Genomic DNA, 27,633 nt, shown 5'->3' with positions numbered 1-27,633 from the left:
AGGGACACAATTGTCCAGCAGGGGCACAGTTCTGGAGGATGAGGAGGATGAGGAGGAGGAGGAGCTGGAGGAGGAGATGGAACCATGTTCAAAACAGGGTGGCACCCAGGCCAGCTCATGGCCATCACTGGTGCGTGGCTGGGGGGATACAGAGGACACGGACGATACACCTCCCACAGAGGACAGCCTTTCGTTGCCTCTGGGCAGCCTGGCACACCACATGAGCGATTACATGCTGCAGTGTCTCCACAACGACCGCCGAGTTGCCCACATTCGAACTTGTGCTGATTACTGGGTGGCCACGCTGCTGGATCCCCGTTACAAGGACAATGTACCGTCCTTAATTCACTCACTGGAGCACGATCGCAAGATGCGCGAGTACAAGCGCACGCTGGTAGACGTGATGCTGCTGGCATTCCCATCTGACAGCGGGGCCACAGTGGAAGCACAAGGCAGAGGAGGAGGAGGAGGTCGCCAACGCAACCAGGGCACTGCCAGCACCTCAGAAGGCAGGGTTAGCATGGCCGAAATGTGGAAAAGCTTTGTCAGCACGCCACAACAAACAGCAGCACCAGCAGCTCAGATGGAACGTCTTAGCAGGAGGCAGCATTTTACCAACATGGTGGAGCAGTATGTGTGCACACGCCTACATGTAGTGAATGACGGGTCTGCCCCCTTCAACTTCTGGGTCTCCAAATTGGGCACATGGCCTGAGCTTGCCCTTTACGCCTTGGAGGTGCTGGCATGCCCTGCAGCCAGTGTATTATCTGAATGGGTATTTAGCACGGCTGGGGGCGTTATAACAGACAAGCGCAGCCGCCTGTCCAGAGACAATGTGGACAAGCTCACGTTCATTAAAATTAACCAGGCATGGATCCCACGGGACTTTTCCGTACCTTGTGCAGAATAGCAATGGATACCGACCTTACCCACCCATTGTTCCATTTTTGCTCTTTCTCACTCTTTTGGGGTGTACCCTCATTTAAAATTTGTGAAAAGAAGCAGTGTTGGCTACCTCGTCCTCCTCCTCAGGGCCAGATAAATGTAGGGGCTATTGGAGCTGCAGCTCCAGGCCCCTACCTTTTATATAGGCCCCGGGTTGGCCATATTCACTGTTACCGCTCTTCTGTCACTTGTAAACACAGAAGTCTGGCTTCTATGCTCGCTTCCCCAGGCAGCACCCTCAGAACCTCCCCACACAGCGCGAAGGCCAGACAAGGAGGGACAGTTGCCGATGCATGGATGTGTTTATGGGCTTCAGAGACAGCATCCCATGTTGAATTAGGCATGCATGGCTGCACCCTTCCTCCTCTGGGTGCATGCCAAGGCACGGCCTTAAGTCCCTTCAAAATCCTCAGCACCAAGCCCATGATGCTCTTAATCCGGCCCTGGTCCTCCTCCTCCGCCGCTTCCACCTACACCGCCCATAGGTGTGCGCAGCCTATTGCATTAGGGTGTGCACCCCAAAGTTGAAATACACATGCATGTGTTTGCCTACATGTACATGGCCCCGATACATTACTCTCCCTGCTGGCAAAGAGAAATAGAGCAGAGCAGGTCCGAGGGAGATCTTTCCCATCTCCTCACTGGCAAACAGAGTGATAATGCTATGTGCCCTAGGTGATTAGGGTGTGCCCAGGCACACCCGGCACACCCTGTGCGCACGCCTATGACACCGCCACATCCACCACCACCTCAACCTCCCTCCTACTCCATATGGGCCTCGTCCTTCAGAGATGAAGAACATTGTTTTATTTTTCTGGGTTTTTTTTTGTTGTTTTAAGTTATTTCCCTATCCACATTTGTTTGCAGAGCACTTGCCATGCTCTTAATTATGTTTTGCTGCCATTTGCAGCACTCTAGCCCTTTCCTTTGGTGTTTTAGAGCCATTTTAGTGCCTGAAAGTTCGGGTCCCCATTGACTTCAATGGGGTTCGGTGTCCGGGAAAAGTTCGGCAAAAGTCCGGGACACGGACCTGGACTTTTTTTTAAAGTTCGGCCGAACCTGCCGAACACGGACATCCAGGTGTCCGCTCAACTCTAGCCTCAAAGATTATACATTGAGGTGTTTGGTTTCCAAAATTGGGTCATTTTGTGGGTATTTCTATTGTCCTGGTGCTCTAGGGCCTTCAAAAGTGTGATAGGTTGTCAGGAAACTATATGTGTAATTTATGCTACTAGAACACCTGACGGTGCTACTTAAATATTGGGCCTCTGTATGTTGCTAGGCTGCAAAAAAGTCTCACACATGTGGTATCGCCATACTCAGGAGGAGTAGCAGAATGTGTTTTGGGGTGTAGTTGCAAATATTCATATGGTGTGTGAGAGATATACCCTGTTAATATGACAATTTTGTAAACAAAATATAAAAATCCTCATTTTGCAAAGAATTGTGTGAAAAAAAATTACAACTTCAGAAAACTCACCATGCTTCTTACTAAATACATTGGAATGTCTACTTTCCAAAAAGAGGTCATTTGGGGGCTAATTGTACTTTCCTGGCTTGTTAGTGTCTCAAGAAATTAGATAGGCCTTCAGTACATCAGGTGTGATCCGGTGTGATCAATTTCCACCATAGTGGGGGCGTGGCTGCCAGCGCGGAAGATGGCTGCTTGTTGAGTCAGCTCTGCACGGCCACCCAGGACAAACGCCGCTACTAGGGCCCACAAAGCTCCTACACACCCCGGACACGATCCGTGACCTGCGGGGGACCATCCGCCATGGCTAGGCGCAAGAAGGATATCGGACAGTCCGGTAAAATGACGGTATATCTCATCTCCCAAGCCTCCGGGCTCCGCCAAAATGGCGGCGGGACCACGAGCGGAGGGCAGCGCGGGAAGCCGAGCCCGACGCAGATCCCCAAGCTTCCACAGCTCCAGACTACCCCACCTCAGCGCCGCATGATTGCAAACCCGGATAGCGGACAATCTTCGGGTTCACCTTCGCCACCTTCTCCGTCATCCCGGAGCCCAGCAAAGCACAGACAGCGCAGGGACTCTCCTCCTCCAGCGCTGCACGATTCAGGTATGGAACTTACTTTTAACAATCAGGCCTCAGCGGCCTTCAGCCCCACTCCTGGAGACTCCTTTGCAGCCTGCCCTTCGGGGGGGAACCCTATCTCAGAATCCTCAATGAAGAACATGCTGTACTCCCTGCGAGCATCTATGCAGGCTGACATGCAGCAGCAAACCAGGCAGATAACTAAAGAAATCTCCTCTCTCCAGGATAGATTTAGTGGAAAGAACTGTTAATACCCATGCTGAATCCATCAATATGGTTATAGACAGGACGAACTCTCAATCCGAGGAAATCGCATGGCTGAAAAATAAGGTCGCCGATCTAGAAGATCGGAGTCGGCGCAACAATATAAAGCTGAGAGGTGTTCCAGAATCGGTACCCCCCACACAACTTCTGCAATATGCGACGGAGCTGTTTAAAACTCTGGTCCCCACTATCCCGGACTCAGAACTTTTAATAGACAGGATTCACCGTCTACCCAAACCCTCCTTTCTAACGCATGATGTTCCCAGGGATGTTCTCATGAGGGTGCATTTTTTCCATGCTAAAGATCGCATCATGCTTGCCTCCAGACAGAACAATCAGCTACCGGATCCATATAGCGCTGTACAACTCTTGCCGGACCTGTCCAAGCACACACTGCAGGCTAGGCGCAACCTATCCACGATCACTAAGGCTCTGCGCAACCATCAGGTACAACACAAGTGGCGATACCCTGCGACCCTTCTGGTCACCCATGAAGGTTCATCTGTGGCTATTAGATCCCTGGAAGAAGGGATTTCAGCACTCCGTAGATGGAACATACTGCCGGCGGATCAGGCTTTGCCGCCCTTCTCTCCACCTTTACGCCCATTGGAAGCTGAATGGCAAGTAGCATCGCGCAAGAGATCCTCCAGGTCTCCGTCAGTGCACTCCAGCCCCAACGCACACTGAGGACCCACGTTTTTTGTCCTAGGCCACGGATAGCACCTCTATCTGGCCTCCTGTTATTTTTCTAGCGGTTGGTTCCGCTCTCGGACTGCCGAGACAGTCCATTTCTTATGCTTTTTGTTTTCTTTTGCCCTCATACCTATTCCTCCTTCCCCTGCTACCTCCTCCTTGGACAGTAAGGATGATTCGCAACTGATGCATTTTTGTTCTGTTTTGTACGCCCAAAGGTCAGCTCTAAGGATCCCTATGTCTACCCATGACCATTAAGGTGATATCCATCAACGCGAACGGTCTCAATCACCCCGCAAAAAGACGCTCTCTGTGGAAGGAGGCTACCTCACGGAAAGCTGATATATTAGCTGTACAGGAAACACACTTTCAGGTTGACAATCAACCTCGCTGTACCCACAAGAACTTTCCACTGATCCTGTTTGCCTCCTGTAACGACAAGAAGCGGGGTGTGATGCTGGCGTTTAGAGACACTTTGGCGGTCACAATCCACAAGACTGTACTGGATCCTGACGGCAGGTTCATCATCACCACCTGTGACATAAATGGCATGCCAATGACTCTGTGTGTACTTTACGCACCAAAGTCACACCAACTTCGGTTCCTGAAGAGAGTTCTCCCGCAAGTATATGATGTTAAATATGGTCATTTATTGTTGTGTGGGGACTTCAACGCTGTCGTCGACCCTGGGTTGGACACCTCGGCGTCCCCCCGGGATCGACGGCAGTCCTTGGGGCCCCTTCTTCATAAAGAGAAGCTGTACGATGTTTGGCGATGTCAACATGCAGCGGAAAGGGACTATTCCTTTTTCTCTCCTAGACACAATTCCTATTCCAGGATAGATTTGTTCTGTGTAGACTTATTTTTGCTGAATAGGGTGACTTCCTCTGAGATCGCTGACATCACCTGGTCCGACCATGCGGTGGTGGAATTGACCATAGAGGAATCCGCCAAATTCTCCCCGACACGTATCTGGAGATGTGACTCCCGGGTCTTGCAGGACGACGGGTGTCGTAATAGACTCAACAAGGAGATACATGAGTTCCTTGCCATTAACGAACCCTCTGTCTCCGACCCGTGGGTGCTGTGGGGTGCACTCAAGGCCTTCATTAGAGGGGTGTGCATCCAGCAGCAGTCGCGGCTTCGGAGGCAGAGGAGGGACAAGATATCATCCCTAACGACTGACATTCACAATCTGGAAATGACCAACAAAGCACGACCGAACGATGCGGACTCGATGGCTTTGATTAAGCTGAGACAGGACCTTAGACTCCTACTCCTAGAACAGTCAGACAAACATCTCCAATACCTTAAACAACAACATTATTTTCAAGCTAACAAAGCGGGGAAATATATGGCCAATCAGGTTAAACACAAACAGGCTAAGTCAAGGATTGCACATCTGCTGCAACCCTCGACCAAATCAAAAATCACACACCCGCAGGCCATAGCCGACGAATTTGCCAACTTCTACGGCGCGCTGTATAACTTACAGAACGACCCTAGCGAACACCAACCGACAGCTGCGGATATTGACCAATTCCTCGCGGCCGTGTCCCTGCCATCTCTCACTACTGACCAACTGGAATCGTTGAATTCACCGATTCTACTGTCTGAGGTCCAAACCAGCATCTCCTCCTTGCCCAAGGGTAAATCACCAGGGCCGGATGGATTCTCAAATGAATTCTTCCAGCTCACGTCCCACCTCACGAGCCCCACTTTAGTTGCAGTGTTTAACAAGGCCATGGAGGTGTCTTCACTCCCACCTGACATACTAGGGGCCCACATTGTCACGCTACCCAAACCAGGGAAAGAACCTAACACCCCTGCTAACTTTCGCCCCATCTCCTTGCTTAATTCCGATGCCAAAATATACGCCCGTATACTCGCCAAACGCTTGCAAGCTATATTGCCGTCCCTTATACATAAAGACCAGATGGGATTCACGGCTGGTAGACAGACGTCGGACGCGACTAGAAGGGTCCTAGGAATCATGCATCTAGCTCATACATCCAAAACCCCGTCAGTGCTACTCACTTTGGACGCCGAAAAGGCATTTGATAGGGTCCACTGGGGGTACATGCGAGCCACGTTGTTGAAATTTGGCTTTCGGGGCCCAATACTGTCAGCTATTACAGCGCTGTATTCTTCCCCAACGGCTCGGGTATACACTGCTGGCACTCTGTCCAAACAGTTCCATATATCGAATGGTACCCGTCAGGGATGTCCTCTCTCTCCATCGATTTTTAACTTAGTCATTGAGCCCTTGGCGGAGACCATTCGATCCAACCCCTGTATAATGGGCTTCTCCCTCCCTTCCTATCATCATAAGATAAACCTTTTTGCGGACGATATTATCTTAATGCTTACCCAACCGCACACGTCCCTCCCAGCAGCTTACGATACACTTCAGGCATATAGTAAGGTATCGTACTACAAATTAAATGCATCCAAGTCCACGGTCCTCAACATGGGGGTCCCCCCCGCCTCCCAGATATCCCTCACGAGTAATATTCCCATTCCATGGTCCTCGGATAAAATACACTACTTGGGTATAGATCTCCCAGCGGACCCTGCCAAATTGCTCTCAACAAATATGTTCAGAATACAGGCAAAGATCAATGCCGACATATCTCGCATGCGCCCCCTGTGGTTCTCATGGAGCGGCAGGGTGGCGGCGTATAAAATGTTTATCTTGCCACAACTGCTGTATTTGTTCAGAGCTCTCCCTATCCATTTCCCTATGATGCACCTCCTCAAACTATCTAGGACCTTGACGACCTACGTGTGGGAGGGCAAGCACCCACGCTGTGCTTTCGCGACTCTAGTTCGGAAGAAACAATTTGGGGGGGCATCGATCCCAGACATACCGACGTACTATTGGGCCACTGTCTTGGCTCAGCTACGACATTGGCTAAACTCTGCCGAACACCCGATTTGGGTGGACCTGGAGAGAGACATTGCACCCATTTCGGACCTCAAAGCGCTGCTTTTGAGTGATAAATGGAAGGCTTGGGACCTACGCTTACTGCCTCCTACTATGCAAGCTTCGCTGAGGGTGTGGCGTCGCTCTCCAGTCCCGCTCAATGAAAGAGACATTCTGTCCGAAACCTTATTACCGATTTCTATTCTCCGATTGCATATACCTGATCTCCCCACACGCTTACTGACTAGTTGGGGCCTTAGGTCACTTAACTCCTTCTATGATAACGGCACTTTGCTCTCAACTCCCGACCTCATTCGCAAGTATGCACTCCCACACAACTCCTTTTACCAAGTGCTCAGGGTAACGCACTTCCTACTATCTCACCCATTATGCAAAATAACTGTGGACGGGAAATTATGGGACGCACTCACAGACACGTCGGGACATTCCCCTAGACTGTCAACCTACTACAATATATTGCTGGACAATGTGACGTTTCACAAGACCACACACATGTTCAGATGGGACAGGGACCTGAATGCGACTTTCTCTATTACTGAGTGGAAGGCAGCTCTCCAGGCGATTCACAAATATTCACACTGTGCCACCCATTGGGAAACGGCTCTCAAGATAACGAATCGGTGGTACTACACCCCCTTTCGACTGGCAGGCTTCTCCCCAAAATATTCCCAACTATGCTGGAGGGAGTGCTCCCAGGTGGGCACTCTGCTTCACATACTATGGTCGTGCCCCTCCCTACGCAGTTTTTGGAACCAAGTGTTCTCTTACATATCTTCTCACACGGGCTGCCTGACCTCACCGTCCCCAGCTATGGCCTTATTATATCTAGGTATAGATAAAATCCCTGTCATGTATAGACCTTGGGTGACCCATGTTCTTCTGGCGGCCAGGACGGTAGTCCTACGTAAATGGAGAACACCCGATGCCCCGAACCTGTCAGAGGTGGTTTCAATATTAAAAACGAACTATCAATTTGAAAAGGCTATCGCCATCAACCAATTGAAGTTGCAATCCTTCAACTCCCAATGGAACTTCTGGGCAACAACATTGTAGACCAGTTCTAATGTACTGACATTATTGTTTTTTTACTGCATCCTTACTCCACTTACCTCACCTAACCTGTACCTTTCCCTCCCTCCTCTACCCCTCCTCCTCCCCCACCCATGGGACAGGCACTGTTCGGCTTGTACTGTTATGTTTCGTTAAGCCTGTACCATGTCAATATGTTACTGTATTTGTACGGTTGTTCATTTGCAATGTATGCATTTAATTTTCAATAAAAATCATTTACACAATTTCCACCATAGTTTGTAGACTCTATAACTTTCACAAAGACCAAATAATATACACTTATTTGGGTTATTTTTACTGAAGGTATGTAGGAGTACAAATTGTGGCCAAAATTTATGAAGACAGAAGCAAAGAAAAATGTGTTTTTCACAAAATTTTCAGTCTTTTTTATTTATAGCGCAAAAAAATAAAAAACCCAGTAGTGATTAAATACCACAACAAGAAAGCTCTATTTGTGTAAAAACAAAGGACACAAATGTTATATGGTTACAGTGTTGCATGACTGAGTAATTGTCATTCAAAGTCTGAGAGTGCTGAAAGCTAAAAATTGGTCTGGGCAGGAAGGGGGTGAAAGTGCCCTGTATTGAAGTGGTTAAAATATTTACTTATATATTCATAATTAAAACACATCACTTTGAGTGAGATATATTGTAGTCACCATCAACACAGCTTAAAAAAGTAATTTGTATAGTTATTACACAAATGCATCACTCATTGTTTGGCACGTTGGTGACTAGTCCATAAATAGCAAATTATCATTTACTATGTAATCAGTAGTTTCCCTAAAGTGTTTCACAATGAGCTTCATCAGGAAGTTGTACTAAATAATGAAGATCCATCATACAGAAAGAACATAATACATGTAAACATTAGGCTAGACAAAGTATTAAACGTTCTTAGCTGAAAAAATCACCAACATAATTACAGTGACTCAAAGGGTCCCATTGTGCATCATTAGTTGCATACAAACATAGTGACCTCTAGCGTGCAAAGGAGGAGGGGGCAACACTGGTGGAATGCAGATAGGGAAAGATTGTCTGCACTCTGAGAATGAAGAAAATATATGTCTATGAATTATACTAAATAGAAATAAAGACCAAAGTATTGCCCATATTGCAATGTCTATGACCACCTTGTTCAAAAGCAACTTTTCTATCAAAAACAAACACCATAGTAAATTGGGATGATCGAACGGTTCGGGTCGACCATCGGTTCGGCCCGAACATTGGGTGTTCGAGGTTCGGCCGAATTTAGAACTTTTTGCCCAAAAAGTTCGTAATTCGGCAACCAGAACCGACCAAAATGCAATGGTTCAGGAAATGGGCTTTAAAAGCCTGTGATTGGAACAGAACCATTAGCAAAAGCCAATTGAGGGGGCAGGAGAATGCTAGGAATGTGATTGGAGTGACTAGGGGGTCCCTAGGCCAATCATTAGTGAATACGCCCCCCAGTATATAAGATAGCCCCTGCCAAATTCCTAGCATTGTTATACAGGACATGGAAGAGAGTGGAAGCAGTTCTGTTAATTTTACTTTAAAAGTGTCATTTAGCATTTATTAGTGTGAGGAAAGGGATATCTAGTGTAGTTAGAGTGCTCTTTTACACTTTAGTTAGCTTCAAAAATCTAGTTTCTGTAGGGAAAGTGTGAAGTGTCAGGGTGACCGTAATGTAGTGTAGGGTTAACTGACTGCTATGGCAGGGTGACCAAACCCTTCCATATCAGGGTGACCGTAATGTAGTGTAGGGTGAACTGACAGTGACTGCTATGGCAGGGTGACCAAACCCTTCCATATCAGGGTGACCGCTATAGAGAAAAGATAGTTTCTCTCAAGTCACTTTCGCTGCAGTAATATGGCTTCGCCCCCGTCAGCATTCTTTTTGGCTGCAGGCGTCTATAGTGATTTTTTGAGCACATGTTTGGAGTCAGGCATGACATCTGAACATGTGTATAGGGGGTATATATACACACACATGTCTGTATATATACACCTGCACATATATAGGTGTGAAAGGAGCAGAAAAAACTACTTGCGCTAATGAAATAATTAACACCAATATAGTTATGCTCCTATCACACCTATATATGTCTAGGTGTGTATATACATATAAGTATGTGTGTATATACACCCGTATACACAAGTTCAGATGTTTTGCCTGCCTCCAAAGAACCCAAAAAAATGCCCAAAAAAACGCTAGCGTCAAAAAAATGCCCAGGTGTGTTGTTGCAGGCATTTTTTGGGGTTTTTGGAGGCAGGCAAAACATCTGAACTTGTGTATACGGGTATATATACCACTATACACAAGTTCAGATGTTTTGCCTGCCTCTAAAGAACCCAAACAAATGCCCAAAAAAACGCCTGCTACTAAACCGGCAAGGTGTGAAAAGCGAGAAGCCACTAACCTGTTCTATAATTGCACTAATACAAATGATCTTTTTTTTTCTGGTTCTGGACATGCTACAGAGCTGAAATTTCACAGGTACACATTTTAGACCCCCCCAGACACAAAATCACACAAAAAAAGTTCTTAAAAATTGTCATTTTTGATAGAGAGCCAATTATTGAAAAAAAAAAAATTAAAAAAAAAAAATTCTTTGGATTTAGTGTCTGGGGGGTCTAAAAAGTGTACCTGTGAAGTGTCAGCTCTGTAGCATGTCCAGAACCAGAAAAAAAAGTTAATTTTTCAGTAGAGCAGGGATGGTGGTACCCTCATTTTACACCTATATTATCTTTTTTTTCTGGTTCTGGACATGCTACAGAGCTGAGACTTCACAGGTATACCTTTTAGACCCCCCAGACACAAAATCACACAAAAAAAGTTCTTAAAAATTGTCATTTTTGATAGAGAGCCAATTATTAAAAAAATAAAAAAAATAAAAAAAATAAAAAAATGTCTTTTGGATTTAGTATCTGGGGGTCTAAAAAGTGTACCTGTGAAGTTTCAGCTCTGTAGCATGTCCAGAACCATAAAAAAAAAAAGATCGTTTGTATTTTGTCACTTATAGAAAAGGTTAGTGGCTTCTCGCTTTTCACACCTTGCCGGTTTAGTAGCAAGCATTTTTTTGGGCATTTTTTGGGTTCTTTGGAGTCAGGAAAAACATCTGAACTTGTGTATAGTGGTATATATACCACTATACACAAGTTCAGATGTTTTGCCTGCCTCCAAAGAACCCAAAAAAACGCTAGCATCAAAAAAAAAAAAAAACGCCCAGGTGTGTTGTTGCAGGCATTTTTTTGGGGTTTTTTGGAGGCGGGCCAAGCATCTGAACTTGTGTACACACTTAGACATATATAGGTGTTATAGGAGCGTAACCATATTAGTGTAAATTATTTCATTAGCGCAAGCATATATTTCTGCTACTATCACACCTATATATGTCTAGGTGTGTATATACATATAAGCATGTGTGTGTGTACACAAGTTCAGATGTTTTGCCTGCCTCCAAAAACCCCCAAAAAAATGCCTGCAACAACACACCTGGGCGTTTTTTTTTTTTTTTTTTGACGCTAGCGTTTTTTTGGGCATTTTTTTGGGTTCTTTGGAGGCAGGCAAAACATCTGAACTTGTGTATAGTGGTATATATACCACTATACACAAGTTCAGATGTTTTTCCTGACTCCAAAGAACCCAAAAAATGCCCAAAAAAACGCTTGCTACTAAAACGGCAAGGTGTGAAAAGCGAGAAGCCACTAACCTTTTCTATAAGTGACAAAATACAAACGATCTTTTTTTTTTTATGGTTCTGGACATGCTACAGAGCTGAAACTTCACAGGTACACTTTTTAGACCCCCAGATACTAAATCCAAAGAATTTTTTTTCCTTTTTAATTTTTTTTTTTTAATTTTTTCAATAGTTGGCTCTCTCTGTGTGATTTTCACAGGTACAGGTCCAAAGACCCCAAAAAAATGCACAAAAAAACGCCTGCGACAAAAAAAAAATGCCCAGGTGTGTTATTTCAGGCTTTTTTTTTTTGGCCATTTTTTTGGGGTCTTTGGAGACAGGCATGACATCTGAACTTGCGTATAGGGGTATATATACACACACATGTATGTATATATACACCTACACATATATAGGTGTGAAAAGAGCAGAACACTATGCTTGTGCTAATGAAATAATTAACAGGCATATGGCTCCGCTCCTATAACACCTATATGTGTGTATGTGTATAATACATATAAGTGTGTGTGTATATATATACCCCTATACACAAGTTCAGATGTCATGCCTGACTCCAAAGACCCCAAAAAAATGCCCAAAAAAAAAGCCTGCAATAACACACCTGGGCATTTTTTTTTTGGCGCAGGCTTTTTTTTGGGTATTTTTTGGGGTCTTTGGAGTCAGGCATGACATCTGAACTTGTGTATAGGGGTATATATACACACACACTTATATGTATTATACACATACACATATATAGGTGTGATAGGAGCGGAGCCATATGCCTGTTAATTATTTCATTAGCGCAAGCATAGTTTTCTGCTACTTTCACACCTATATATGTGTATGTGTATATATACATACATGGGTGTATGTATATATACCCCTACACAGAAGTTCTGATGTTATGCCTGCCTCCAAAGTCCCCCAAAAAATACCCAAAAAAACGCTTGCTACAAAACCGACAAGGTGTGAAAATAGCGGAGCCATATTCCTGTTCTATAAGTGACCTAATAGAAACTATCTTTTTTTTTCTGGTTCTGGACATGCTACAGAGCTGAAACTTCACAGGTACACTTTTTAGACCCCCCCAGACACTAAATCCAAAGTCAAAATAAAAAAATCTCATTTTTTTTTCAATATTTCTTTCAATAATTGGATCTCTATCAAAAATTACAATTTTTAAGAACTTTTTTTGTGTGATTAATAGTCTCTGGGGCATGACCCAGAACCCTAGGCACTTTTTAGGGGCATTTATTTGGTTTTAGGGCTTCAAAATTGGGTTTTTTGATTACCGAAGTTCGGGGTCCCATTGATTTCAATGGGGTTCGGAAATCCGGGCCAAACTTTTTTGAAGTTCTGGTGTTCTGGTCGAACCGAACTTTTGAAAAGTTCGATCATCCCTACTTACCAAGCTGGGTTGGTTTTCTCATCAGAGGCTGCCTACTGTTTATCTGGTGTGTGATAGGCACTCTCTGGCTCTGACAGACAGCACTATGCTGTACTACCTGTATTGACATGTAGGTGGATACTTTATGTCTGGTTCCATTGTAGTCTGTTTTTACTGATACATCTTCTGTGCCCTGCCTCTATTTTACCTTTTTTCTCTCTTTTGCCTGAAAACAACAGATTTGTACCTATATTCAAAAAATCAACTGTCCCACACAAGGCATTGTCCATACTTCTGAGAACATAGCTAAGGGGTTTCACAAATACTATTCTTTAATTTATGATATCTCCTCTTCTGAGCCAAAGGTGTCCTCTCCTAACCCTAAGGAGGGTCTGGCGGTCTATGCAAAGTTGGAGTCTTTACCTAATCTCTCAAACTCAGCTAATGAATTCTTAGCATACCCATTCACATCACAAGAAATCCCTAAAATTCAGGCCCGGGTGGCTTTACAGGCTTTTTTTTATCAACTACTACTGGTTTACCCATATCTTATGACGCACTTTCAACACAATATCAGACTCTTGCCCTTTCCTGAGACAAGTCCAAGAGGTCCTTATCACCATTATTCCCAATAAAGGTAAAGACCCATCCCTCTGTGCTATTTGTAGGCCAATTTCACTTATTAATCTAGACTTCAAAATATACACTAAAATAAATGCAGAACGTTTTAAACCCCTTATACCATGTTTGGTACACTTAGCTAGTGAGGATGCTAACTGTCTGAGAAGCAAGAGATAGTACCATCAATGTTCTTATCCTGATGGCCCATGCCAAAATAACTAGTTTTTTTCCCCTGTCACATATCAGTGGACACCAAAAAGGCATTTTATTGATTTGGATGGTCATTCTTACATGCAGGACTATCCCAAATCAGTGTCCTCCCACATAACCAAGATCCTAGCAATTTATCAGGCTAAATTGTACCCTTTCAGAGGAAGACATAGCCAAGGCCTTTTTCCTAATTCACAAGATGTGTATAGCTAAGCAAATTCTGGGATGGAATTTCAAACTTTACTAGGTGGTACCGTCATCCCTCTAAACTCCATGCTATTTTTCCCCACATTCCTGATGAATACTGGAGATGCCACCATAGCCAATGATACATATTTTGTGGGGTTTCCCATGTCTTACCTTCTTTTAGTCCAGATTCCAAACACTGTTGTCTAACGATGACATCTAATTTAATACATTTCTCTTGGCAACATGTGCTGTAGCCAGGCTTGAATTTCCTCCTACCCTCTTCTTTAACCTTATTGATCCCCATCTCTACCCTTACCTTTAAGAGACCCTAAAGAAAATGTTTTCAATTAGGCAATAACAATTGTAAATTTGTACTCAACAGTAGAATAGGTAGAATTTATGTATTTGCTCATTGTAAGTTACAGCAATGTGATGCTGATCTTATCAATATAGAGTGAAGGGTGATATATACAGTACATAAACAACGTATGAATTCATGCTTAGATTTATACTTTGCCTGATTGTGAAAGGGCATAAAAATACCTGCAATGGATTTATAAGAGGTCTTTAAGGTTCATCTATAGAATGGACATTTGGGTAACTTATTGTAGTGCATCTTACTTGTATGGGGTATTTTTCCCCAGTAGGGTATATTATTTTTGCTTGTAGGGCAATTTTTCCTTTAGTATTTTATTTCCCTACTGCAGAGCTTTATTATATTCCATTTTCTTCCTGCAGTGTGTTACTGGTAAAAGCATGTAGGATTAATGTAGACCCTTCCTGCCCGGAATAATTTGAAATGTTGTATTTTGAATTGGGTTAAGGATGGATTCATTTAATGGCTTTATTTACTATCCCCTTGCCTAGATCACCCCATCTGTACAATTAAGTCTTTAGATGAGGATACCCTGTGCTTTTGTGCTGGCTGATTAAACCGCTTCATGTGTGACATCATCAGAGTAAGGCTCAGTATCTAGTTGTGACAGTGGGGCAGAATAGAGACGGGCTCTCTTAAAGTCATCAGCTACTTTGCTCTAAAGTGAGACTGAGAAGAATCAAGGGGGTAAGGAACACTATCTCTTTTTGGGAACTACCTGAATATATTGCACATGCCATACAAAACGTTTACAAAGCAAGACTGGAAAATATAATTTCCAAATTGATTCATCCTCATCAAGTGGATTTTGTGAAGGGTTGCCAAACTTCAGATGGCACCAGACATATCCTTACTATATTACAGTGGGCTGAGGTCCATTGTATGACTTCTCTGCTACTATCTTTGGATGAAGAGAAGGTTTTTAATTGTGTTAACTGGTCATATCTGAGGGAAGTACTCTACACCTTCGGTCTCAGGGGCTTCATTGATTCAGCTATTAGAGCCCAATATTACAATCCCTGTGCAAAAGTCTACTTGCCTGGTACCCTCTCACAACCCTTTTACATCACAAATGGTACTAGGCAGGGGTGCCCCTTGTCCCCCATAGTCTTCGCCCTAGTTATGAAACCCCTGGCACAAGCCATCAGGAAACACCCCAAAATCTCTGGGATTAAAATTGGACCAGATGATGAATGAACAGGATTATATGCAGATGATTTCATTATCTCCCTCTCAAACCCTGACTATTCCTTCCCTAAGGTACCCAACATCAAATGCCGGTATCATGCAACGGTCCTGGACCAAGCTTCTGCTTGGCAGTCACCTTCAAAGAATAAGCAATGGGCCCCCATTGAGCAAACCCTTTTGGGGCAACCACTCAGAGGTTTCCTAGGTGCGATTCTACTGGACCTTACACCCCCACCTTCCTGCTACTACACCATCAAAGCAACCTTAGCATCATGGCTACACTCAAGGTCTACAAACCTTAGAAAAGCCCCTGTTGACTTATGTACCCTTCCCCTATGTGCTTTAGAGCTCTTCACCCAGGATCTATCTCTCAGTAACTGGTCTACAGCGGGCATCCTCTCGGTGAGACATCTAATGATCCTCTCAGTGAAACACCTACTGTCTCTATAAGGCAGACAGTAGCTTTGTTGCAGGTCCTCATATGGTCTAACCTCCTCTCATATGAGGACCTGCAACAAAGCTACTGTCTGCCTTATAGAACATTTTTTCAAATGCCTACATATCAGACATATCCTGGGATCAATCCTGAAACACACCGTTTTGGTACTGAAAGATATTCTCTCCTTCTACTCCTCAACACCATCAAGTAAAAAGGCATTACATACTTCTACCAGCTACTCTTGTCCTCCTCGCTGCAAGAGAAATTACAGTTTATGATAAAATAGGAAGTGGATCTTTTCTGCACCTTCAGCCACTTACAATGGTATACAGCAGCCACCAACCTACTAAAAGCAACCCATTGTACATCACACTGGAAAACCCATCTAAAGCTGGTGCACCACTGGTACTATACACCACTCTGAGTATCCAAGTTTTTTTAAAACAGCCTCATTGTCCTCCTGGAGGGATTGCGGGGAAACAGGCTCCCTTTTGCATGTGTGGTGGCTTTGTCCCAAGCTTCTACCCTTCTTGGAAAAAGTGTTCCAATTTACTTCATCAGTTACTGGCCCTGAATGGACCCCAGATTCTGCCATGGCTCTTCTTATGTTAAATTATGAGCGATAGACCAAGACCCACCTTCCTTTTGTTGTTCATTGCATGACCACTGCCAAGAAATGCATTGCCTTAGGATAGAGACAACCAGACCCACCGGACTTTGCTTCCTTTCTGACACACCTCAAAACTCAAACCCAATTTGAACTTATGTTCTCAGGTAAAAACGGTAAAAGTAACCTTTCTGTGCACAGTGGTTGGCTCCACCACTCGTTATGCACAGCGCATCTGTAATGGTGGCACGATAACCCCAGTATTACCCTTGATATTTTACCCTTGATGTCTAGAAAACCTCTATACTGTTGTTGTAGCACTCCTTCTTCTTTCTATTTGAAGAGATATACCCAGCATTTGCTTGATTTATGCCCTTCTTACATGTTTTGTCCTTTACTGTTACACATTTTACTGAATTCTGTAACTCTATATTGCAATTACTCTTAAGATCTCATTGTGGATCCTGAATTCTGAAATTCAATAAATACTATTGAATTAAAAAAAAATATTACAAGGCTTTCATGAATTAGGCACAATAGTGTTTAAAAGGGCCATACTGCGAAAAAAAATGTGTAAATGCTTTATTGAATTTTCCACCACTGTTTTGCACACATCTATAGAATATTTTGGTAAGATAAAAAGGGTACATTTATACAGGGTGTCATAGCACTTGTGGCTGATTATATACCTGTCAAAGACAGTTTTCATTTTGCCTAGAGTTAGAGAAATAAGGAGTAGTACTTACCTTATTCCTTGCTCCATTATAGTCCCTCCAGTTGTACAACTGCTCCCGCAAAACCTCCCCTCTAAGATGTTTGGCCATTGTCGCACACCTGCCTCCTCGACATATGTTGCAGGGTTAATAGCCCTGAATTGTATGCAATGACACAGAGAGATGATCCAAATCCTGGAACACCATAGGGAGAAGAGGAGAGCACCATAGCCTGAGTAGGGTGCAATGTAAGGTAAGTATTAAAGCCTTTTCATCTCTTCCTAAACTTAAGCATTTAAAGGGATTTTTTATTCTTCCAGCCTAGAACTGGGCTTTACAAATGGCTGATCCTATTGAAAAATCAGCCTAGTCAATGTGTTTAAAGAATGTGCACATTCTAATATTTTTTGGAGGCTTTTTTCAGTAAATAAATGCCATTGCCTAGTTAATGAAGGTCCAGTGTCTGCCAGGAAAAGTAAGATATCATCAGCATATAATGCCACTTTTTCCCTTAGCTATTCCACTTCTAAAGCCCTGCACTCCAGAATCCTGACATATAAAAGCTGCCAACAGCTCTATGGCAATTCCAAAAAGCAGAGGCTTAAGGAATAGAGACAATGAGTCACTGGCCTGTATCCTACCCTTTGGCTTTTCATACAACAGGTGGACCCATTTAGAGAAAAAAGGGCTAAATCCAAATGTATCAAGTAAACACACAGGTAGCCCCATTCAACTCAAATGCTTTAGCAATGTCAACTGCATACATGGCTCTATGTCTAGAGTTATCTGCTGAAAGTGGTAAATTCAGGAATTGCTGGGATATATATGAGGAATTGATTGTTAGGTATAAACTCCATCTGGTTGAGATTTATAATTCTATATGCTACTTAAATTAACTTCTTAGCCAATACTTTGGATTTTTACATTTGCTGTCAGTGGGATGGTACAAATCAGTAAGGAGAGAGTCCTTACCTTTTGTTAGGGAACACCACTACTGTGGCTTCACATATAAGGTCTGTTTAGTGCCCACTATCCACGGCTGCACTAAACATTTTAAGAAGTCCAGTACTCAAAGTGGATTTATATAGTTTATAGACTTCTATAAGAGCAATATCTGATCCTAAGGATTTGTAATTAGAAAACTAATAATAGCAGTCTCCAGTTCTTCCTCTGTTATAGGGGAACCATGTGAAAAAGGAGCAGCAGATGGTGGTTTAGGGAGCAATATACTGTATTGTCAAGGAACATACCTACAAAGGGGTATAAAAGGACCTAAATAAGGAACTTTAACAATCTGAGAACACTGTAAGCATCACAAGTGCTGTGGCCTGTATGTAGCCCATTGCATCCCTGATGGCATCTATTTAAGTTTTCTTTTGCTATCAGTGGGCTATATGCACTAGCAGCCTATGTGCCTGCTCTCCCTCTGCCTTAAAGCTCAGCATTTGAAAATTGTTTATGTTGAGGTTTTTTTGAGTAGATATATTGTTCAGATCTACCTGTGCCTGTAGTTATTCTGTTTGACTTGAGTGAGATGGAACGGAAACAGTTCTCACTCGGAGTTGTGTCTCTTCCTCTAGTTTTCATAGTATGTGTCTCTACTGTACTGATATGTTTGATAAATAGACCCCACAGGTTCTGAAAAACTACTCAATTTTCCTATCAAGATTGAGATTTTGCCAAATCAGGGAATCCTGAATGGGTTTAGACACAAAAACTGCTTTGACGGTCCCCAGGCCATTTGTAGGGTCTCTTGGAGTGGGGAATGGTGTGATATCTCCCTAGGGAGGAGTTTAACACAGGGTATAGGGGATAGAATGTCCTTTTTTCAAGGACCAGGTCTATACAAATTAGGGTATTATGAGTTTTGCAATGGCATGTGTACTGATATTCACAGTGATATGTTATATGATACCAATCATGTAGCCGCATTTCTATTCACATTTTGGCAAATAGCGATTGAGTAGCTGGGCTATTGAATTAGGTAGGTGGGAATCTATCTATGCTAGCATCTATACAATCAGCAATACTGGGAAAAGCAAAGATATGGGAACCTCATTTACAGTGTAATAATACATATTTGCCCAATCTGTCTGATTTAATCTACAGGCAGAAAAATATCAGACTCAAATAGACCATAGTATGGTCACACTTTGAGCATAAATTGAGTAACATGAGTGTATGGGAACTTAGGAGAAACATTTCTTCAAATATCTACAGGTTTAATGAGCTACGTGTCTACTAAATGCAGATAATAGAAAGCCTATAAGACATCACATAATCAAATACTAAATGTCTTTTACAGGCTCACCTATCCCCTAACATACCAGGAGATCACATGTAACATTCTGGTAGCCATAAGAAATCATGTAAATGTATTTCTTATAGCCAAATGGTTAGACCACAGGTGAGATATACTGTATACAAGTGGACAATTTTGGGAGAGTCTCCTGGTTACAAGCAGCCATCCAGGAAGCAAAAATGTTGTAGCCAATGAAGCCAAAGGGTATATGACAGTGTCGATGTAAAAAAGTGTGTAAGAAAAGCTGAAACCATACAAAAACAAACACACAATGTTAAGGAATTTTAACAGTGAACACAACTTTCTCCATGTAGGAAATAGATTGGAGGGCTACCATTCCTAACAGTTTTTCTTGTAAGTGAGTGGACTTCTAATCAGAAGGACTCCAGTGACCGTCTTACAGTGAAATATAAAGTTAAAGAGAAAAGAGGATCCCCATATTTGTCACATAAGGAAGTAACACATTGTTTTGTACCCATCCGGTGTAATGAACTTTAAGAAATTCCACCAGTAACTAATGACAGTAGCTAAACGTCAACAATTGATCCATCCCTTTTAAAGTGGAATTAGGGAGTGACCAAAAAACGGGTTTCCCTATTTCCTACACCACATAACCTCCCTGGTATAGCATAGAGTATTGAGAGTTACAACTTTTCAGGAGTTTTTTGATGTCTTAAAATCAGACCTCTGCTTCTACATCTTCAGGGAGAAGTCTGAAAACAACATTACCTTACAGCAATTAAATGTAAGTTTCCCAAGCGAATAGGCTCTGGCATGAGGTCTTTATCTCTGCCGTTCAATATCTGCACTCAGCAAAAAAATGAGGACAGATTTTGTTTTCCCAGTGTGGTGGATAGTCATTGCTCCATAAACTTTTAAGGAATGATGGCTTCTTTGCACTCCGGGAATCACACCATCCTTAAATTGTTATGGTGACTCTTTCTGTTTACCAATTCCTCAATTTTAAGGGCATGTGTCCACTGAAAAAATTACCTTTTCATTTGAATATAAGGGGCCACTGAATCTTCTACTTCACTCACATGGCCCTCCAGAGCTGAGGTGCAGTCACTATTTTTTGTAATTCATTCTGTATGAATGAGATATCCTCGCTTATGCCAATGACCTGATTGGATAGTCCTCCAAGTGAAGCCTTACATTGCTGAATAGCAGTATAAACATCCTACAGAGTAGATTCATGAGCAATAGCATGAGGTTTGGAGATAATATAGACAGAAAATAGTGAAGTTATTCTGCTTACTGGGGCAGTATCATCTTTGCCACTACCAGCTGCTTTCTCTGCTGGAGTTGGGGCATCAGGCAACAGGGATTCTGCCTTGGATCAAAATCTGGTGTGTTGGTTCTTTGAATCTCATGGATGGGGGAAAAGTGACAAGGAGGAAAGAGGAAGAGTGCTGACAGAGCACCTTGGACTCTTCAGTTGGAGGAGGATGAAAAATGGGCAGGATTTGGAACCTATGCTGGTGAACTATTTTACAGTTCATGGAAGGGGGGCACTTTGTCCTTCTTACCTTGAATGTTAAACAACCTTGTACCAGCACTGGGTGTGAGGATTTTGCTGCTGAACAGTATCTGCTGGTTTCCTCTCAAAAGGCTTTTTGGTGCATAGTCATGTGTTTAATTATGCATGTGGTATCCAAAATGCATGTACTTTTGGCACATTTGATACACTGCAATGGTTCTGTTGGCAGTAGAAGCCCACACTATTGAGTTCTTTCAGTTTGCTGCCTGTCTAAGTTCTTGGGTACTGTCCTAACACTAGCCAACTTCTACCAAAAACACACCTGAAGTCTATATTTGTATTATTCAGGGAATAATTAGCGATATGGGTAAGGAAGGGGGTTTAGGAAATGCATAGGCCAATATGACTTTGGGTGCTTCTACCAGCAGTCAACTCATGACACTTATTGATGGTTGAAAAAAAAATCAGGTGTTGCATCTAAAACTACCAAAAAGCATTTTTTTCCTAGTTTTAATGGACAGCATAAATGACATTGCAAATGATATGTTGCTAGAATACTGTGTCACTGACGCTGTCTGTGACAATCATACTGTTTCCTAGCACTACACACAATTTAAAGGCATATCCCAAGCATGAATTAAAAAAAAATAAAAATAGGTGCTTTTCAATGTCAGCTTTGAAATTGCATAAAAATGAAGACCCTCTCTGCACTGATACATGTCCTCTGGGGCAGAGCCCAGCATGTATACCCTTTTATGAGAATTCCCTGTCTATTAGCCTTAAAAAGATAGTTCAGTGAGTTTGGATTTATGTTCACAGTTTTTGACATTTATGATGGGTTTAATGAAGGAAATGTAAACCAAACCCAAGCACATTCACTCATCCATAACCAAAGTGTGGACCTGAAGTAAAATGTTATAAATTCTTCCAATGGATGGTCCCAAAATATAACCGAAATGTAATGGATTGTGTACTGAAATCTCACATCGTGAAAATACATTCATAGAAACTGAACCTACAGCACTTCCTGTTCACTAATTGACAAGGCTTTCTTAATGCATCTTACATTTTACAGTTAATTGCCACTGTGGTATCTCTTGCCTTTTTTTTTTTCTGGTGACCATCACCATGCTGGTGAGGTCCACCTTCAACTTACTCTCACTTGCAAGTCCAAATAAATCTCACCCTCCACGCCATCAGTATATAGAGCAGGTTGTCACGCAAGTCTGATTTCAGCTTTCAAACAGTGGCAATTGCAGCAATTGAGCTAAAAATCATTTAAAGATCACTGAACTAAAATATAAATGTACTAAAAATGCATTTGGTTTGAATTCTATATTAACCATTTTTGTTACTCATGATTTTAATATGGAATGTGAAGAAATTGAAAATATACCAACCACTATTTCTACCAAATAATAAAACATTAATCAAATACAAATATGCCTTTACTGTCAGGATCCTTTTACTTTTTTGTATTTTTTAGAATGTTACTCTGGCTTTAACATCACAGCATGTTTGGAAAATATGCAATGTAATGTTTAATTTTGTTATAGAAAATAAAATAGATAATTCCACTTTGTTTTTGCTTATGTTTATTTTGTGCATTGAATTTAAACAGGAAACTGTGTGCACTTCAACTGTTATCACAATGTGGTCAAGAAGACTGTGTAGTTTTACCATTTACACACAATTGTTCATTACAGTATGTTTGTAGCTTAGTGGAAATCAGGGGTGTAGAATGGGAAGCAGTTCTGGTAGTGCAAATAGCAATACTGAACTTAAAAATAATTCTCTTTGCTTTATATTGAACTTGAATTTGATAAAAATAATCTCACCAAACGTTGGTGGTGCTCATACACACTACCGTTCATGCTTGGCATCACACCCCTGATGAAAAAGACGTATGTTTGGATTTTGTTGATAAAAATTATTACAAAAATCTCCATACAAAAACTATTTTATAGAAATCTTGCATTTCCACAAATAAACCTGAACATTTTTTCTTTTTTTAAATAAAAATTGCTCAAGGAATTTGTTTGTTGAACACTGACTGTATTGATGAACGCAGTCCATCTACAGCTCCACGTGGAAAGCTCTTCTAAGTTGCCCATATACTTTGCACAGCTGGAGGGAACTGCAGAGGCTCAGTGGAGCACAAATGGTTACAAGGACATGTGTTAAAAATCCATTTTATCTAAGCTGGTTCCTCTTCACCAGAGCCACAATTTCCCTCTTTGTTATTCACAATTGAGATACATTCTTCTGAGCAACATAACAGCTATTTGTCAATCTACCATTCGGCACACAGAAATGCTGTCATTGGGTTGAATTGAACAATACAATTATTGCCTTGTTTACTGACATTTTTGTTTTATTTACGACAGTGAAACACAGAGTCCACAAAGCAGATAAGAATCTTCTCATAGTGTTTTTTGTGTAAATTCATGAATTATAATGCAATTCTTGTGATCTTGTGTTGCCTATTCAGCTTAAAAAATAATTCTGCCATTTTGATTTGGGCATTTAACAATATTTCATCCAATCATCTGTCATCTTTGCTATGGAAAGGCAAAGAGCATACAGTCATTTTGGCACAGTTTATAAGAGATTTCTTCCTTCAATAGTTACTGGCATTTATTATTAATTCAATGTATTTCTTTAAATCAAGTAAGTTTTGAAAAATAACCTTTTATGGATTTACTTTTTGGGGGGACCTTATTTGTAAAGCAACCACAAAACGTACACACGTTTACATTCATAAGAATGGTGGACCCCTTAAAAAAAAAAGAAAAAAAATTAAGTTCAACCTCCGCAGACGTTTGTGATTTATCCATGACTCTTGTAGTTCTAGTCTGACCGATGAATCAGAGTAATAAGTCTTAAGTTCATAGACACAGCGACATGAGGTAACTCATTTTTATTTTGCACAGGTTGCATATTTCCACAGGAAACATTCTTGCAGTGTTGTTTGGAAAAAGAAAACAAAAAGCTGACAGTTTGTGCTTGGGGATGCCTGACACCCAGCTCTATGCCATTGTTTCTTTCCCTGGCAATCTTCTGTCATTAAATGTATGCATGTTGATGACTTCTTCTGTTTTCACTATTACGGGAGGCTGCGGTTTATGTTTCAGTCGTCGCTGGCATTTTAGTGACATCCTTAATTCCTCCACCATGGCGCTACAGAAGGATCTCTGTGAACACAAACATAAATATTTTTTTTTGTTTAAAGCGAAATTTGCAAACGAAATTCATATGAGGTACATAAACTATTAAAGATTTATTCTTTTGGCGCAGCGTGTCAGCTAAGCAACCCTGCAAATTTACCATGTTTCTGCCTGAAGCTTCCAACAAACCGCTGTCACTTAAATATGCATCACATAGTAATTAAAATGACTTATCAAGCTGTGAGAGCTCATTGAAAATTTCACCTTGTCACTAAAATTATTTATCTGCCAAGTAGTGCCTGGTGATGCACATTATGGGCAAATACATTTGAGACATGTTCTATGGAAATTACATCTAAAACATTTGTACTTTGCACATTTTCATATTTGTTAGGGAAATTGTTTCCTTTATACTTTGTGAACTCTGCTGCCATTCAATAGTTATTCAGCCTATGTTTATTGAAATCATATAATTTTATAACCAAAAATATGATCATTTTTATACCAGATTTAAACAGGCTTATTTGGTAAAGTGAAAAATAACCATAGCAATTAACCAAAATGTATTATTCTCTCATCTGACTGGCATACAATGAAATTTTCTATAAGGTATAGTATTTTACTTTTCAACGTTGCCCTTGTGATATTCACCAAGCATTCACTGCAGGTGAACCAATCACTTAAAACATAAACACATGCACCAGGAAGACACACTTGCACCAAATGTTTGGTGAATGTTACATTAATTCCTTTAGAACATCGGTGCTCAACCTGTAGCTCTCCAGCAGTTGCAGAACTCCAAGTCCCATCATGCATCAGCTTTTGGGAGTCATGTTTGTTACTGTCAGCCTTGCAATGCCTCATGGGACTTGTAGTTCTGCAACAGCTGGAGGGCCACAGGTTGAGCACCCATGCTTTAGAAGTATACCCCAAATTATTAAACAGTAACATAAAGAGTAACTCCACCTTTGTTGAAAAAAAACAATCCCCTTTGGGTAATCAATGTACTGTGTAAAGGTTTTAACAAACTTTGTAGTTTTGAAGAAACAGCTGTTTGTTTACCATATGCTTTACAGACTCAATCTCCATGTGAGGGTCTAGTTCATTATATTCAGTGTGCACTCTTAGTGTTCTAATAAGAAATGCTGCGGTGTCTGCATCCCTCTGGAAGTAGCTAGCTCTGAGGGAGTAACTCAACAAAACAACAATTCCTATTGCAGAGGATGGCTAAAATGTGATTTGTATCTTAGAGCAGACTTCTGGGAAAATTGGTGAGCCTATCACACAAGTAGGAAATTACATTTTGGAGTCATTCTGTACACCAAGCACAACACCTCCAGGTTGCCATATTGCATTGAAGTTTATAGAAAATTACAGCAGATACAGATTGAAAACAAAGGTAATTCCTAATAACAATAAATTACAATATGTCTTGTGTAGCAATTGCATATGTCATATTATTTTTTCTATTTGCTATATTTTTGTGGAGTTATCCTTTAATGCATTACCATAGCTTTCAACTGGAGCAGTCCCCCTTTTAGAAACAAAACACTTTGCCACTTACAATATTTCTATTTTAGCTCTGGTGTAGAGATCTGTATAAATACATATTTTAACAAAGTTTTTTAATATCAGACTAAACTTTTATTTTTCACATTATGCATTGATAATTTTAAAATCCCTATTTGAAGTAAAAGTAGTAATGAAAATGTAGGTATTTTTGCTTTTTTATTAGTCATTGTTCATGCGATAAGGAAGTGTTGCAGGGTGTATCCTTTTCCTAATTATTCTGTGCTTGAAGCTTGGGAGGGTTGCAACCCCTCATGTGATAAATGCAGAGACTACCTTGGCTTTTGAAATTGCTAGTTGTCTGGCTATCATGCAAACCCTCTTGCTTCAACCCCCTTTGGTTAGTGAACCCGAAGTTGGCAGATTAAGACAGCTGTCTTTTTTTCTGATTCATCTGATCTGCATACTTGCTCTGAGTCAGTGACTTAGAAAACACTACATTTTAAAATAACAGCTTGACAAGCAGTGTCTAAAAGGTCAGCAATGGCTGGCTCCATTTTTCCCCCATGATAGCTTTATGTAGGCCACTGTCAAGGATTCTAATCTGATATTTATGCCCTATGCACGTCACATTTGCTGAAACATGTAGGGCAGAGCCTTATGCTGACTTCATTGCGCTACCAGAAGTCACCCGGATGCCAATCTCGCCGCCGTCTCTGATAATCTTTTTTAATGCGCAATAATTTGTTCTCCTGATTTAGGTGCATTTTTAAGTTTTAAGAAATGTGTCATATGGGATTTCACACTACATGGAGCGTCTGTTTCCTATCTTTCTACTGAGTGTGCTAGGAGATGTAGAGACTGATGGAAGAGGTATAGTGGCATTGATATCTTTTTTGTTAACTATCATATCCTGGAAAGTGAGTTGAAGATTCAGCTAGCACATGATCATTAATTCCACACACTGTCTATGACTTCTTTGTAGTAAGAGAGTCATTGATTTCTGGCAAGCCTGCATTTGTGACCTTTGGGGAGGAGGGTTTTTTTGGTTTGGGTCCACTATCTGGATTTTGTTCAGCTTGGGTTAACCAGTTTGATTCCTTTGGACATGTTGATCTATTTGTTTAGTTTGTGCACTAATGAGAACTTTTTGCACGAGTGGACATTATGTTTATGTTCATTTTTAAAAAGTGTTTATTTATTAGCGCAACACTTTTTATTCACAAATGTATGCCACTATCAAGGATTCTGAGCTGACATTTAGAACTGACATGGCACTCAGTGATGTTAAAGTGCAGATACAAGATATAAGTCTGCCCCCTTCATCTGGGCTTGATAAATATGAAATATTGTATGCATACTCGATAACAGTAAAAATATCTGTTAATATAGGAAACCTTTAGTCTGGTAGGTTGTATGCCAGCAGCTGGCTGGAGCAGCCTCATGCTCTGATAAAGAAATGAGGCTTCAGTTCCCAAAATGTGTTGACTTCCTTTCTACCTTCAGATATTACATGGAAATAAACGTGTATGTAAATATAAACATCACTGTATGGCATTCCATTTTTTAACAACGTTGGCTCTTTCACAGCCTAAGGCAACCGTGGAGGCCCTCCAACACCATAAAATGTAGGATCCCCAAACTATAAGAAAAAAATTGGTGGTCCAGAACCATCCACCCCCTCTCAAGATTTGTATTGCTGTCTCTGTTCCTGTTGTAGATTTACCCTCACTTCTAGTTTAATGAAACCAATCTCAGTTGTACAGAAAGTCAAGATAAATTTCTCTAATGAAGTCTCAGACTACAG

The 27,633-nt window shown here is 41.6% G+C and overlaps 1 protein-coding gene across 1 annotated transcript in view; it reads right to left on the bottom strand.

The window, feature by feature from the left end:
• Window positions 1-22,734: 22,734 nt before the first annotated feature.
• The window catches only part of GRIK2 (glutamate ionotropic receptor kainate type subunit 2), a 994,545-nt gene continuing 989,646 nt past the window's right edge, over window positions 22,735-27,633 (bottom strand). The window contains exon 16 of the mRNA XM_082249558.1: window positions 22,735-24,344. Within this exon, the coding sequence (XP_082105684.1) occupies window positions 24,180-24,344 (165 nt within the window). The 3' untranslated portion in view covers window positions 22,735-24,179. The remainder of the gene's footprint in view (window positions 24,345-27,633) is intronic.

This window comes from Pelophylax lessonae (assembly GCF_965119305.1).
Source record: "Pelophylax lessonae genome assembly, chromosome: 3".
Taxonomy (NCBI): domain Eukaryota; kingdom Metazoa; phylum Chordata; class Amphibia; order Anura; family Ranidae; genus Pelophylax; species Pelophylax lessonae.
Note: the sequence above shows the minus strand (reverse complement) of the source record. Positions and strands in the feature narration are given on the sequence as shown.